This window comes from Octopus sinensis, linkage group LG11, assembly GCF_006345805.1.
Source record: "Octopus sinensis linkage group LG11, ASM634580v1, whole genome shotgun sequence".
NCBI lineage: Eukaryota > Metazoa > Mollusca > Cephalopoda > Octopoda > Octopodidae > Octopus > Octopus sinensis.
In genome coordinates, this window is record NC_043007.1 from 38716747 (window position 1) to 38732401 (window position 15655).

Here is a 15655-nt window from a genome sequence, read left to right on the forward strand (position 1 = left end):
TCATTAAACAGCTGCCGAATCATACTCCCTCTTCCTTTTGACTCTATTATTCTTTCCTTGTTATATATATAAATATATGTATATATATATATATAGGGGTTCGCTCCTTTGCTTGCAATATATATTGGGTGCAAATTGCATTGATAACCAGCTGGCGGAGGTTCTTCCTGGGGTTCAAAACAGTAGTAACATCAATTCCTATGGGACAGCCATAATATGTGGTGATAAACATTACTTATCAGCATATTTACTACTTTCATCTCTTATAAAAAAATTTTCTAACTAGCTACTTTGCTTATATATATATATATATATATATATATAATATTAGGGAATATGATTCCAAACTTACAGGGAAAAATTCAATTTAGTAATACTAAATCAAATTTCACAATATATAATACATGTATATAAATTAGAGAAGAACCACCATATAGCAATTCAACAATGATATACTTAAATCATACCATATAGAAAAAAATTAAAGATATGACTAAATAAAGTACGAAATAATAAATAAATAGTATGTAATTAGTAATATAATATATATATATATATGTATGTATGCATGTATGTATATATGTATGTATGTATGTACATTATATATATATGTGTGTGTGTGTGTATGTGTGTGTGTGTGTGTGTGTGTGTGTATGTATGTATGTATGTATGTGTGTCTGTTTTTTCCCCCACTACTGCTTAAGAACTGCTGTTGGTTAGTTTACATTCCCCTTACATTGCAGCTCAAAAGAGACTGATGGAATAACTACCACACTTACAAATAAGTGCGAGAGTTGCCTTGTTCGATTAAATCCTCCAAGGTTCCTCGGTATAGCCTTGGTCATATAGGAAGAACAGACTAAAAAACAACAACTGAATGACCTGATGACCTAACAGAAAGAGGTCACTGATGGTGGTGGTGGTGGTGGTGGTGGCTTCCATTGTAATAAGTTACATTAGCAAATCCAATAGATGGTCACAGTGAACCATTGTCTTCTCCATCCCACTGCCTATCATCACCTTTCTCCTTCTCTTCTGTACCTTACAACACTATCGAGTAACACCACCATCACCACCATGAAATAGCACAGTAAAAAAAATCCACAACTTCCACATGCACTGGAGTGCACTGCTGCTGTAAATATGACCAAAATGTCCCCCGTCAGTTTAATTGATTTCTAAACATAGGCTCAAGGCCTTGAATTTCAAAGGAGGTGATGGCAGTGGTGATGATGATGTTGATGATGATGGTGGTGGTGGTTGTGACGGCAGTAAAGGAACAAGGAACTGTAGGTTATATCCATGCTATCACCAGTAGCTGACTGGTATTAATTTTATTGATGTAATAGTGTTGTTGGTATTGTTGTTGCAGTCAAGTCCAAGGTAGCCATCATTGAACAAATCTATGCCATCATTGAACAAATCTATGCTCCAGTGTTGACCATCACATCATTTTGCATGTACATCAAGGACTATATTGTACAGCGTATTTATCTTTAGTTAAAAGTAGCTTAAAAGCCGCACTCTGTGTGGACTTTTAAGCTGGCTAATTTGGTCTGTGACCCAAAACTAAGAGAACTAAATAACATGACCATAATATACATTATTTACACATGATGGATATTTGTCCTCATCTTGTTTGTTATTAACACAACATTTCGGCTGATATACCCTCCAGCCTTCATCAGGTGTCTTGGGGAAATTTTGAACCAGGGTTCTCATTCTTAATGTATTTTTCGATGTTGTTGTTGTTGTTGTTATTATTATTATTATCATTATTATTATTATTACTATTATTATTATTACTATTATTATTCAGGTCAGTACCTGGAATTGAACCCGGAATCTTGGGGTTAGTAGTCCACACTCTTAACCCCAAGATTCCAAGTTCAATTCCAGGCAGTGACCTGAACAACAACAACAACAGCAACAGCAGCAGCAGCAACAACAACAACAACAACATCGAAAAATACCTTAAGAATGAGAATCCAGGTTTGAAAATTTCCCCCAAGACACCTGATAAAGGTTGGAGGGTATATCAGCCGAAATGTGTTAACAACAAACAAGATGAGGACAAATATCTGTCATATGTAAATAATCTAAATAATGTACATAATTCCTCATCTTTCAAATATAGAACTGTATTATGACTATTATAATATGTCTAGAATGACTATGTCCTCCAGTGGTGTTTGATCAGAGGTTAAGGACGGGTGAGAATTAATTCTGTAATGCAATCATTCTATTGTTCCAGTCCCAGGTTGAATTCCAACTGTTTACCAGTTTGTCCCAAAGTTCTTATCTCAAAGTAAAATTAACGAAGCAAATGTCATGTATCTCCCCCTTAATCTCTGACGTCATCTGACAAGTGCTAACCAAGATAGCATGAATCAGCCAAACTTTACCTGTTAGAAATAGCAACCCTATTGCTTTTAAATCAGATCTCAATGCTGGATGTTCATGAACCAAATGAAGGGCAGATTTTCAATCCCGGGATCATCCTGATTTCAAAAAGGTATAATATGTCTATGTAGAGCAAATATAGACTGAGATGGACAGACATTATTATTATAGATGGTAGGGTGTGATTTAAGTAGATTTGGCTACTGGCTCTAGTAGGTTGAGCAACCATATAGAGCGAGGGATGGTAACAGTTGTGCTGTGGCCACAGGAGAACTCCTGAAGTGTACTTTGAGTCTTGGATCATTCCTGAAAAGTTTTCAATTTGAATATATTTGAGGGCCATTGAACAGCTGATGACTTTTTAATAGTTTTTTGTGTCACAATCTGTTGAATTTTTTCTTACATAAACAATGACAGTGATGGAAATGCAAGGATGTGCAGGGATATTTTTACATGTAAGATATATAAAAAAGCTATATAGGCCATAGACAAATGTAAAATTAATTAAACAATAGAGTATTACAGAGAAGCTTCTTCATTATAGTGGTGCTGGTAGCCTTGATGGGTTAATGAGGATTCCTCCTCTTCCTCACCAGTGCAAGAGGACTCCCTGCAATAATGTCAAAGACAAGACTGCATTTCAGTTCCAGTGATGAGTGGGGGTTCTTTTAAAATTCAAGAAAGCAGTGAAATTTCATCCTTTGTTTTTTTTTTAAGGTAGCATCCTTGTTATATATTCACAGACTCCATCCTTGGATCATCTCTCTATTCTAGACTAATGTACCAGGTGAACCCCACCCCCTTATAGGCTCTGATGGGTACTGCCTTTCTCTCTCTCACTAGACTTACTTAGATTTGTGTCTATTATGAGTCTTAGGACTCATAAAGCTGGACTTAACCTGGTTTCTATGGCGTATATGATTGAAAATACGATACTCCTCACTGAATAGGCTGCTGGTCTGTTGCAAGATTAACTTTCCAGCTATTGCTGGAACTCATTTACAGCTGAGTGGAGTGGAGAAAGGAAGTGTTTTGCTCAAAAACGCAATGCACTAACCAGTTTGGGAATCAAAACCCTAATCTTACAATTGAGTGTGCAACACCCTAACAATTAGAGTATACTGTCGTCATAGCCTTTTGAAGCTCAGGATAGAGATAAGAAGGATCTTTTCGGTTTGAACGGCAGTTTTTAACATAATTTCTAGGTAACTAAAAAATTTTAAACTTCGTATACTGGTAGAATGTGTTTATAAAACATCTTTTTCTCTTGGCTTTATTGAGAAAATTCTATAGTTTGTAAGATATTTGTTGTTTTTTTCTTCTTCAATTTCTGCAATTTCAACCAATCACTGACATCTATTGAGGTAAAAAAACATTCTGTGCCGTTTAAATATGTCCCTCGTTTAAGAAACAGATAGGGTTTATTTACATTTGTGAAGAAAAAAAGATACCCTTCCCCTAACCCTAAAACAGATTGAAATGCAATAGATCGATACTAGGGTCATAATTATGGGTGACAATTTCATATGACACCACTAGAAATAACTGCCGTTCAAACTGAAAAGATCTGATAAGAATAAAGAAGAGACAGTAGAATAATGTTATCAACAGGCAAAATTCAGTGTAGCTAAGACAGTGAGCTGGTGGAATCATTAGCACATCAGGCAAAATGCTTAATGGCATTTCATTTGTCTACATGTTCTGAGTTCAAATTCTGCTGAGGTTGACTGTCTTTTTTCCTTTCAGGGTGGATAAAATAAGTACCAATTGTACACTGGGGGTTGTGTAACCAACTTATCACTCTACTAAAATTGCTGGCCTTGTGTCCAAATTTAAAACCATTATTCAATGTAGCTCAAGTGACAGACAAAAGAGATTTGGGGTTTGTTATGTTATGGTCCTATATGTGCTGAGTTCAAATTGTGTTTGGAGTTGACTTTTCCTTTTGGCCAAAGACTGGTCAATCACAACTACCATGTGAATAAGAAACAATGACAATAGGTCCCTCTAACACATACACACACACTTCTGCTGCATTGCTTTTAACTTTTGGCAAAAGGCCAGCTATTTCAGAGTAGGGATAGGTCAATTAGATTGACTGTAGTGTTCAACAGGTACTTATTTCATCGACCCCATAAAGGATGGAGGGCAAAGTCAACCTTGGTGGCATTTGAACTCAGAATGTAAAGACAGTCGAAATGTCACTGAGCGCTTTGCTCAGCATGCTAATGATTCTGCCAGCTTGCTGCTTTCACTTCTGCTATATTACATCTAAATTGACAATGCTGCTGACACTACCACTGCTTCCACCCTCCTCCTCCTCCTCATCCACCCTCCTCCCCTTCTTCTTCTTCCTCCTCCTCCTCCTCCTAACAGCAGCAGTAGCAGTCGTACCATAATCCTTTTTACTGTAAGCACATTGCCTGAAATTTGTGGAGAGAAGACAAGTCAATTACACTGACCCCATTACTTGACTGGTACTTAATTTATTGACACTGAAAGGATGAAAGGCAAAGTCGACCTCAGCAGAATTTGAACTCTGAACATAAAGATGGGCGAAATGCCGCCAAGCATTTTGCCTGGCATTCTAACAATTCTGCCAGCTTACTGCCTTAATCTTTTCCACTCTAGGCACTAGGCCAGAAATTTTGGTGGAGGGGGCCAGTCGATTATGAACGAATGTGTATGAATGTGTGTGTATTTGTATGTGTGTGTGTGTGTGTGTGTGCATGTGTGCGTGCGTGTGTGTGTGTGTATGTGTGTACATGTACACGTGTGTGCATGCTTTTATGTGCATACTGCATAATGTTTTGAGTGTCTGTATGTATGAGCATGAGTGCTATACACGTGGTGGTCTAATGTTTACTAAGAGGGATTTTACACATCAGCATTCTTTGGTTCCAGAACAGAAGTAAGGGAGTAGTACCACCACAGCCCCCCCCCCAACCACCACCACCACCACCATCATCCTACCCCCACTACCACTACCACCAGGTGTTAGCTTTGTTTGAGCTATTATAAAAATTTCTCCTCAGCACAAACGATACATTGTCTCACAGATCAGATGCCAGAGCCTCTCCCCGTTTGTAGGGGCTGGAAGTTGATTTTGGTGGGTAGTGAAAAGAGGGGAAACTATGAGTCAGTTTTTCTTTTTCAAGTGCTTTTTTTTTCTTTGAGATTTATTTATTTGTTTATCTATTTATCTCAGTTTAGGGGGACTGTTTGCTATATAATCACTATTTTCTGTTTATTTTTGGCAAAGGTATCATGGATTGTTTGGTGAGTACTTGTTGGTGATGTTGTTTAACCCCAGGTCTGCTCATATAAAGCAGACTTACAATCAAAAGTAATGACCATACATGGCTGTCCCACCTTGTTTTCAGAGACAGTGCAGCCAGGACCACATTGTTTGTATGTGTGTATATATGCATGTATCTTATGTTTATTTTTTCAATATAATGTTACTGTGGCAGTGTGTTTGTCAAGCTGGCTGGCACCACCTCACAGTAATATTTTCTTTCTATTCTGAGAAGTAACCCCTCTGCAACATTTTCTCACAGTGAAAAATCCCATGCTTTTTTTTACTTTCCAAGTCTCAACTACAATTATGGAGACTTGAAAAAGAATAAATAGAGTTTATTATGCCAAGAATGTAACAGAAGTTAATCTCAAAATCCATTCCTCTGAGATAACACAATGCAATGGATAAATAAATAACTATAAATAGAAATGCTGCTGCTGCTGCTACTACTACTACTACTACTACTACTACTACTACTACTACTACTACTACTACTACTAATAATAATAATAATAATAATAATAATAATAATAATAACCTGTGCCGGTGGCACATAAAAAGCACCCACTACACTCATGGAGTGGTTGGCGTTAGGAAGGGCATCCAGCCGTAGAAACATTGCCAGATCAGACTGGGCCTGGTGCAGCCTTCTGGCTTCCCAGACCCCAGTTGCACCATCCAACCCATGCCAGCATGGAAAGCGGACGCTAAACGATGATGATGATGATGATGATGATGATGAATCCTTTCTGCTACAGGCACAAGGCCTGGAATTTATGAGGGAAGAGGCTAGCTGATTACATTGAATTCAGTGTTCAATTGGTACTTAATTTATTGATCTCAGAAGAATGACAGGCTGAGTCGATCTTGGCAGAATTTGAACTTTGAATGTAAAGCTGGGCGAAATGCTGTTAAGCATTTTGGTTGGTGCGCTAATAATTCTGCTAGCCTGCCACCTTAGTATTACTACTAATAATAACTACTTTATAGTTAAAGAAGTGATTTTTAAAAATTCTCCAACGCAGGATAATGCTAATAATATAGCCTGAACAGGATAAACTACCCCTATTTTGCAGAAAAAAGCGTTGGCGGCCAGCTACGAGACTCAAATTCACTCCCCCATGATTATGCGTCTTGGTGCTTTGACCTTTAAGCTAAACTACCCTCACCACAAATTCTTCCGCAAATTTAAGATATACAGAAATCTTGCTTTATGAGATGCTATAGTACGTTAAATTCAAATTACAATGAAAGTAAACAAACAAACGAAGTTTGCTTTAGAAGTGTTGAGATGTCTTAGAAAGTTAAAGAAGTGATTTTTTAAAATTCTCAAATGCAGGATAATGCTAATAATATAGCCCAAACAGGATAAACTACCCCAATGACTTTATAATTTGGCACAAGGCCAGCAATTTCAGGGAAGCGGGTAAGTCAATTACATCAACCCCAGTACTCAGCTGGTACTTAATTTATCTACCCTGATAGGATGGAATGATACATAAGAATCATAATAAATACAGAATGTCTTTTACCGAATTTCTATGAATTTGTAGCCATTTGGGCGAAACTGTTTCCAGATAAAGCAACGTAGAATCCATGCTTTCTGTCCACCTGTTCTTGTCTAAACTTGTAAAAGTTTTCTGGTTTTCAAAATATTTCAAAGTTAGTTTTAAACATCTGTTGATTATAAAAAAAAAAAAAAATGAGTAATTATACACATGCACAAATACATACAAACAAGATTCATATTCTAAAGAAGTAGCTATTGTGTCACTTAATAGAACCAAAGGGCAGTGAATTGGTCGGAGTTGTAAATCATCATCATCATCATTTAGCGTCCGCTTTCCATGCTAGCATGGGTTGGACGGTTCAACTGGGGTTTGGGAAGCCAGAAGGCTGCACCAGGCCCAGTCTGATCTGGCAATGTTTCTATGGCTGGATGCCCTTCCTAACGCCAACCACTCCGTGAGTGTAGTGGGTGCTTTTTACGTGCCAGACGGGGCTGGCAAACGGCCACAGTTGGATGGTGCTTTTTACATGCCACTTGCACGGGGGCCAGGCGAGGCTGGCAACGGCCATGATCGGATGGTGTGCTGGATAAAATGCTTTGTGGTGTTTGTTCTGCCACTTGATGCTCTGAGCTCAAATCCTGATGAGGTTGACTTGACTTTCATTATTTTTGGGGGTTGATAACAGACGCACGAATCCTGGTGAATGATTGACAAAGTCTTTCATTGACAGGACCAAGGAAGGTTGAAATCACATGATCTGGAGGGCTCAGTACTGGAGATGGCAGGGGTTTATCTCCCCACAAGTGATATAAACAAGTGTACATTTTGCACCAAAAGCCAATATAAGAGTTTCTCTCATGGTATCTACTGCAGTCTAGTTTGTTCTAACAACATCCATGTTCAAGTGGGGATAAAACTGAAAGAATGTCAAATCAGATGTTTAACAGTATTTATTCCAGCTCTTTGTGTTTTGAGTTCAAGTTAAACACCATCACTTGGCACCTTGGGTATAATTCACAGTGTCCAGCCTGTTGCAAGTTTTCAGGCTAGATTTCTGCTTTAAGGAGAGATCTTCCTTTCCTCCCACTTGTCTCAGAAGTCCTATAAAGTGTCATGGGAACTGCCTTCTCTTTTGACTAACAATATAAAAATAAAACTCCTTTTAAATTCTGAGCTCATTCTCTAGGGGTCAATAAAATAAGAACCACTTATATGATGGAAGCCATTTAATCAATTGCTCCTTGCCTGGGACCTCTGAGAAAATTTTTTTTGTATAAAGAGACACAAAGTTTCTTTTGTGCCTCCTTTCCTTCTGGGCTCTCAGCCAGTCTTCAATATATGGAAATATTTGCTGAGAGCCCAGGAAATACCCAGGCTTGGGTACAATTTAAATCCCTGTGCTCTCCTCTCTATTGGCCCTAACCCTCCCACAATAGTTGTATTTTGTTATAAATCATTGTCTTCATTATTATTATCATCATTACCATCAAAAATAATGTCTATAATATTTTTTATGGATCTTTACATTCTGCTGAGGTCATCTTTGCCTTTCATCTTTTCAGCATAGATACAGTATTGACTAAACCCCTCCCCACCAAATTGCTGGCCTAGTGCCTGTCTGGCTATATGTCCTGAGTTCAAATTCTACAAAGATTGATTTTGCTTCCATCCCTTTCAGGGTTGATAAAATAATACCAGTCAAGTACTGGGATTGATGTAATCAACTCTCCCCTCCCCTCAAAACCTGCTGGCCCTGTGCCAAAATTTGAAACAATTATTATTATTATTACTACTACTACTACTACTACTACTACTATCATTATTATTATTATTAAGGTGGTGAGCTAGCAGAATTGTTAGCATGCTGGGTGAAATGCTCAACAGTATTTCGTCTGTCCTTATGTTCTGAATTCAAATTCTGTCATCAACTTTGTCATCCTTTTAGTGTTGATCAATTAAGTACCAGTGAAACACTGGCGGTCGATGTAATTCACTAGTCCTCTCCCCGCCAAATCTCAGGCCTTGTGTCTTTAGTAGAAAGAGTCGTCGTCACCGTCGTTGTCGTCATTGGTGATGAGTGGTAGAATTGGCAAAAGAAAACCAAAATCAGAGTTTTAATTTTTCTTTCAACAGATTATTAAGTAGATATATGAGTAGTATTGATCATCTCAAGCAAACATTAAAAAGACAAAAAAACAACAACAAAACAAATAAAAAGATTCCAAGTAAATTTATTTAAAGGCATTAAGAGAAAAAGCAAAAACTTACTTAACAACTGCGGTTTTCTCTTGTGAGGTTAATTCAAAGAATGTTTCAATTGTGTAAATCTCTGATATGATATGTAGCATGATGGTTCGGAAAGCAAGGCATAAACACGGTACACTGAAGAAATAGAGAAAATAACAATGAATTCTCTATAGCAGATAGAAAAAAAATAATTTTCTTGTAATTGTTGTTGTTGTTGTTGTTGTTTAGTCTCATGTCAGCTCTGATTGAGCAGATCTATGATCAAAGTTATTCTAGCTGTGACAATCTCATTTTTTTTTTGTTTTTAGCTGTGTGATGAGAAATGAGGACAATATTAATTAACACACACACACACACGCACACACACGCACACACATGTACACACACACACACTTACACACACACACACACACGTACATACAAGGAGCCTCTTTCAGTTTCCATCTACCAAATCTACTCACAAGGCTTTGGCTGGCTCATGGCATAACAGAAAACATGCCTTAGGTACCACAGAGCAACACCGAATCTGAGACCACATGGTTGGAGAGCAAGCTTCTCAACTACATAGCAGTGTCTAAAATTATTTAGATAAATTCTTCATTGTCTTCAAAATTAACTGAAACAAAAGCAGTGTACTTCCAAAGATATATGGTAACAAAAGAGTTAAAGTGAGCTTTGAAGGAGATTTGGTTGCTACAGGTAGCAGGCTGAGTAAACAAAGCTTTGCTGCTCCATTGAGTTTTCAATGTTTTATATTAGAATATTAGAGAGAGTGGACCACTGAACTCAATGCATTTTTTTCATTCTTTCTCTATTTATTTCCCTTTATTCCTTTCTATGAAAGAGCATAGGCTCAAAATGTAAAAGACTTTTCCATTTTTCCTGAGCATAGGCATAGGAGTGGCTGTGTGGTAAGAAGCTTGCTTACAAACCACATAGTTCCAGGTTCAGTCCCACTGCATGGCACCTTGGGCAAGTGTCTTCTACTATAGCCTCAGGCTGACCAAAGCCTTGTGAGTGGATTTGGTAGATAGAAACTGAAAGAAGCCCGTCGTATATATGTATATTATATAATATATATATATATATTTATTATATAGAAGGAGCTTCTACAGGACTAGAACTGTTTCATTCAAGAGAAATCTTCAGGAAGCTAGTTAACAAGAATTGTATTGGCATTTGTACATTTAGGCAGGTTTAAAGGGGTGTTGGTGGGGGACTTTTTGGGGGTAGGCATAGCGCAAAATATCATACTTGGGGGAGTGGTCAAGAGTCAGTGTTAATTAGATAGAAGAATAAAAAAAAAAAAAAAATATATATATAGAAAAAAAGGGAATAGAGTTTTAGGTAAATAAGGAGATTCTCACTTATACCTATGCACATATGTATACATATATACACACACATACAACATATATACATATACATACATACATACATACACACACACGTATATACATATATATACACTTACACATACATATACATATCTACACATACACATATATGTATACATACACACACTCACATGCATACACGTATACACACTGTATATTACAACACAACACGACCACACATACATATACACACAGAAAAATATATATACACTACACACACATACTCACATACACGCATACACACACATATCCACACACACACATGCACACACAGCACACTAGTCCCTATATACACATATATACACATACACACATATACACACACATACATATACATACATATATATATATATATATATGTACATATGTGTACCTATGCATACCTACACATACACACATATATATACACATACAAATACAGACCCATTCCCTAATTTTAATTTTATTATCTTCATTTATTACTTTTGTTATCTTTGACCGCTGGTCACAAACATCTTGGCTATGACAGCCAGTCCATTTATCTGTCTACTGGAAAACAAGCACTCATTCACTCACGCACACTCTTTAGCACGTACACTCACTCATTCGTACACTCATACACATACACGCACGCACGCGTTATATTCATACATACATACATCTACATACATTCACGTATATACACATACGTACGTGTACCTACAGATTCATGTCTACACTCTTAGAAGGCTAGTCTATACATATACACCAATAAATATAATACACACACATACATATACACCTACATACAAATACATACATGTATATATATATATATATATATATATATATATATATATTCACATATATATACATATGTATGTATGTGTGTGTGTGTATACATTTGTGTGTCTGTGTGTTTGTCCTCCAACATTGCTTGACAACCAATGCTGGTGTGTTTACGTCCCCGTAACAGTGGTTCGGCAAAAGAGACTGATAGAATAAGTACTAGGCTTACAAAGGATAAATCCTGGGGTCGATCTGCTCAACTAAAGGCGGTGCTCCAGCATGGCCACAGTCAAATGACTGAAACAAGTAAAAGGATTAGAGAGTAAAGAGTAAAGAGTATCAAACTAATAGACTTGCTTGTTGTTCCTACACCTGTCTTCATCTTTGTTTAGCTATAAATTTGAATGATAGGTAGGTAGATAGATTAGATAGATAGATAGAGAGAGAGAGAGAGAGAGAGAGTAAGCTGACCTTAAAACCATTGTCTTCAAAGTGACCCGGGCCCTTGACCTCAGTTTCTTCTGTTTCAGTAAATCCATTTTCTGTCTGATGTTCTCTTCTGTTTGTTGCAGTATTTCAACACCGTGCTGGGATACCCGTTGTAATAATGACATAACTTCATTGGTCTGAATAGTGACTGTGCTGCTTTCAGATGAAGCCTACAAAATATATATTTAGCAGCATTTCAAAAATTTTGAAGTTTGCTTCCCAACCACATGGTTCCGGGTTCAGTTCCACTGCATGGCACCTTGGGCAAGTGTCTTCAACTATAGCCTTGGGCTGATCAGAGCCTTGTGAGTGGATTTGGTAGACGGAAACTGAAAGAAACCCGTCAAATATATGTATATATATGTGTGTGTGTGTGTGTTTGTGTGTCTGTGTTTGTCCCCCTAGCATTGCTTGACAACCAATGCTGGTGTGTTTATGTCCCCGTTACTTAGCGGTTCGACAAAAGAGACCGATAGAATAAGTACTGGGCTTACAAAAGAATAAGTCCCGGGGTTGAGTTGCTCGATTAAAGGCGGTGCTGAAACAAGTAAAAAAAAAAATCCTTTATGTGGCCTCTGAAACTGGTGGGAGGGAGGGAAGATGGTACCCTCAACTGGAGAGCTGGTCTGAATGTCTATATCTGAGTGGGCTCCACTGACAGGTGGTGTTAAACCAGGCAAGAAATTAAGTCTAACATCTAAGCAGGTCCTGGTGGGATTTGAACTCAGAATGCAAAGAATCTGAACAAATATCACAAGGCATCTGGTACAATATTCTTACAGTTCTGCCAATTCACTGCTCTGGATTGGTACATTTTTATTGATCCTGTAAGGATGGATGAAAGGCAAATTTAACATCAGCAGGAGTTGAGCCTAGAGTAAGTATGAGCAACCATTATAGAAGGGTAGGCTATATGAGACATATCTCATCATCAATTAGGTTGCACAGCTAAAAAACATTACTTTACTTGTGAAATTAGGGCATGCCATTCAGAAAGTCCTGCAGACTGCAGTTTGGTCATGGTTGGCCTAGAGCATGGAAAGTCAAAACAAATACTGCAAGATACACTCTCTGATCTGGTGGGAGGCAGAAGATATGTGCTAGTGTGGATATGCCTTCCATCTCCTGCCAGATCATCCTATCATTCTCATTTGATGTAGCAACTGCAGGCTGGAAGAGACCCCATGGCAGACCTTGCACCAGATGGCTGCACGTGATTAAGGAAGATCTTCAGAGGCTCAACATCATCCTGGAGGATGCAGAAGGGAGGGCACAGGACTGTCAGTGATGAGGGACACTGGTGGATCTGGTCTGCTCTACACACTATGATGTCTCCCTGACCTTTAACCTGATGACTTAAGCTGCATCAAGCAAGAATACAAGTGGGTGAGCAATCCTTTCTGATGCTCTAATGACTTTGTCAATTCACCATCTTTGATAGAGAAATATAGGGATAAGAAAACTGAAAGTCTGAAACAAATTTACCATTGTGTTTTGAGGTTTTTTCTGTCCCAGATATAATGTATTCAGAGAATGAGAAACGAGTTCTTTGATAACTGGACCATTTCTTGAATTCTGAAGACAACTGAAATAAATAAGAAATTTCAATGAGAAAAATCAGAAGGCATATAAGATATAACATTAAAGCTTTGAGAGTGGATTTGGTAGATGGAAACTGAAAGAAGCATGTAGTATTCATTACATAGTCTTTGTATAGGTAGCATTTATAGGTAGTTAATAATAAACAACCATTCTCACAGAAATGATTGTCACATTAAGGAATATTGTCTTCATTCATTATTATTATTTGTTCTGCAATCAATGTACTGGAACTAGTTGTAATACAATTCTTGGATTTGCAGAATACTTGATTATTAATTGATTAGCTAATGGGAATGAACCTGGAACCATGTAGTTGGGAAGCAAGCTTCTCACCACACAGCCATGCCTGTGTGTAATTTTGTCTTAATGTTACATGATGGCTGGAAATGAGCATCACAGTCATACAAGTGATGCTCTTCCATTCCAGTCTGTAAGAATATTGTACCAGATGCCTTGTGATATTTGTTTTGATTCTTTGCATTCTGAGATCAAATCCCATCATGACCTGCTTAGATGTTAGACTTAATTTCTTGCCTGGTTTAACACCACTTGTCAGTCCTTTGGGTACCTTTAGTGGAGCCCACTAAGATATAGACATTCAGACCAACTCTCCACTTCGAGGATAAAGGTGCTGAAATGCAGTTCAGGCAAGGAACTAAGCTGAATCACAAGACACCTGAAGAAAGCTGGAGTGTACACAGCCAAAATGTAGTGTAAGCAACAACCAGTTGAGGACACCACTCCGACAAATACATAATATAAAATTCCTCATCTCAGAAATATAGAACTGGAAACAACTACATACAGAATTTTAATAGATAATTAAGCAATTGTCTGGTGCCATTTTACCTGATCAGTTCTGACTTACAGCTGTCGTTGAGCCAGGGAAACCTTAAACTATCAGCCACTTCAACTGTTTTTGCCATTATAGTGAACAGTGGTGATGGTGGTTGTTGTGAAGGTAGTGATGATGGTGTTTGCTGTTGTGACTCAACATCAAGGTGAGTAGCTTGGATTTCATTTGCTGCATTTAATCTGAAACTGAAAATAGACATTCATGAATGAAGAATTAAAGAATAAATTTACATAGGCAAGTGTCTTCTACTATAGCCTTGGGCCGACCAATGCCTTGTGAGTGGATTTGGTAGATGGAAGCTGGAAGAAGCCTGTCGTATATATATATATATTATATATATATATACACACACACACACACACACACACACACACACATATATATATATATATATATATATATATATATATATGTATGTGTGTGTATATGTTTGTGTGTCTGAGTTTGTTTCTCCAACATTGCTTGTCAACCGATGCTGGTGTGTTTACATCCCCATAACTTAGTGGTTCGGCAAAAGGGACCGATAGAATAAGTACTAGGCTTACAAAGAATAAGCTCTGGGGTCGATTTGCTTGAGTAAAGGCGGTGCTCCAGCATGGCCACAGTCAAATGACTGAAACAAGTAAAAGAAAGAATATGTGAGTGTTATTTGCCTGTTGTAGTTGTATTGTCATTGCTACTGGCTCTGCTGCCACTACCTCTGGTGTCTCTGCCACTGCTGATGCCACCACTTTGCTGGTATGGGTCAGATGGAAACTGTTGAGGCAGATTTTCTATGGCCCCTCTATGATCACAACAACACAAATTTCACAACATGTGAAGTAAACACAGCAATGTCACTCAGCATACTGCCTCATGAAGGTCACTGTCAGCTCACACTGCACACGCAACCACATGCTGCCACCTGTTGGCAGGCTACAGAACTAATCCAGGAACTTCTTGATACCACCTTGTACAATGTTTCAGTGTGTAAGTGACTGAATATTCCACTTAAAATCCTTCTGAAGATTAAGTCAAGCACAATTTATATAATCCTCAGCACAATCAGCTTAACAGTGTGTAACAAAATTGAGCTTCAAGATACTAGTACTCAACAGGCTTT

At 37.8% G+C, this 15655-nt stretch overlaps 1 protein-coding gene across 5 annotated transcripts in view; it reads right to left on the reverse strand.

Moving 5' to 3' along the window:
* Nucleotides 1–15655, reverse strand: part of LOC115217595 (endoplasmic reticulum membrane-associated RNA degradation protein-like) — a 47267-nt gene that overhangs the window by 10166 nt on the left and 21446 nt on the right. For 4 of the 5 annotated variants that reach the window (XM_036507371.1, XM_036507372.1, XM_036507374.1 and 1 more), the window contains 5 exons: nucleotides 14547–14738; nucleotides 13581–13680; nucleotides 12078–12265; nucleotides 9484–9597; nucleotides 7237–7381 (listed from right to left, as the gene is read on the reverse strand). In XM_036507371.1, the coding sequence (XP_036363264.1) occupies nucleotides 7237–7381; nucleotides 9484–9597; nucleotides 12078–12265; nucleotides 13581–13680; nucleotides 14547–14738 (739 nt within the window). The remainder of the gene's footprint in view (nucleotides 1–7236; nucleotides 7382–9483; nucleotides 9598–12077; nucleotides 12266–13580; nucleotides 13681–14546; nucleotides 14739–15655) is intronic. The other variant, XM_036507373.1, reaches the window with a different exon arrangement.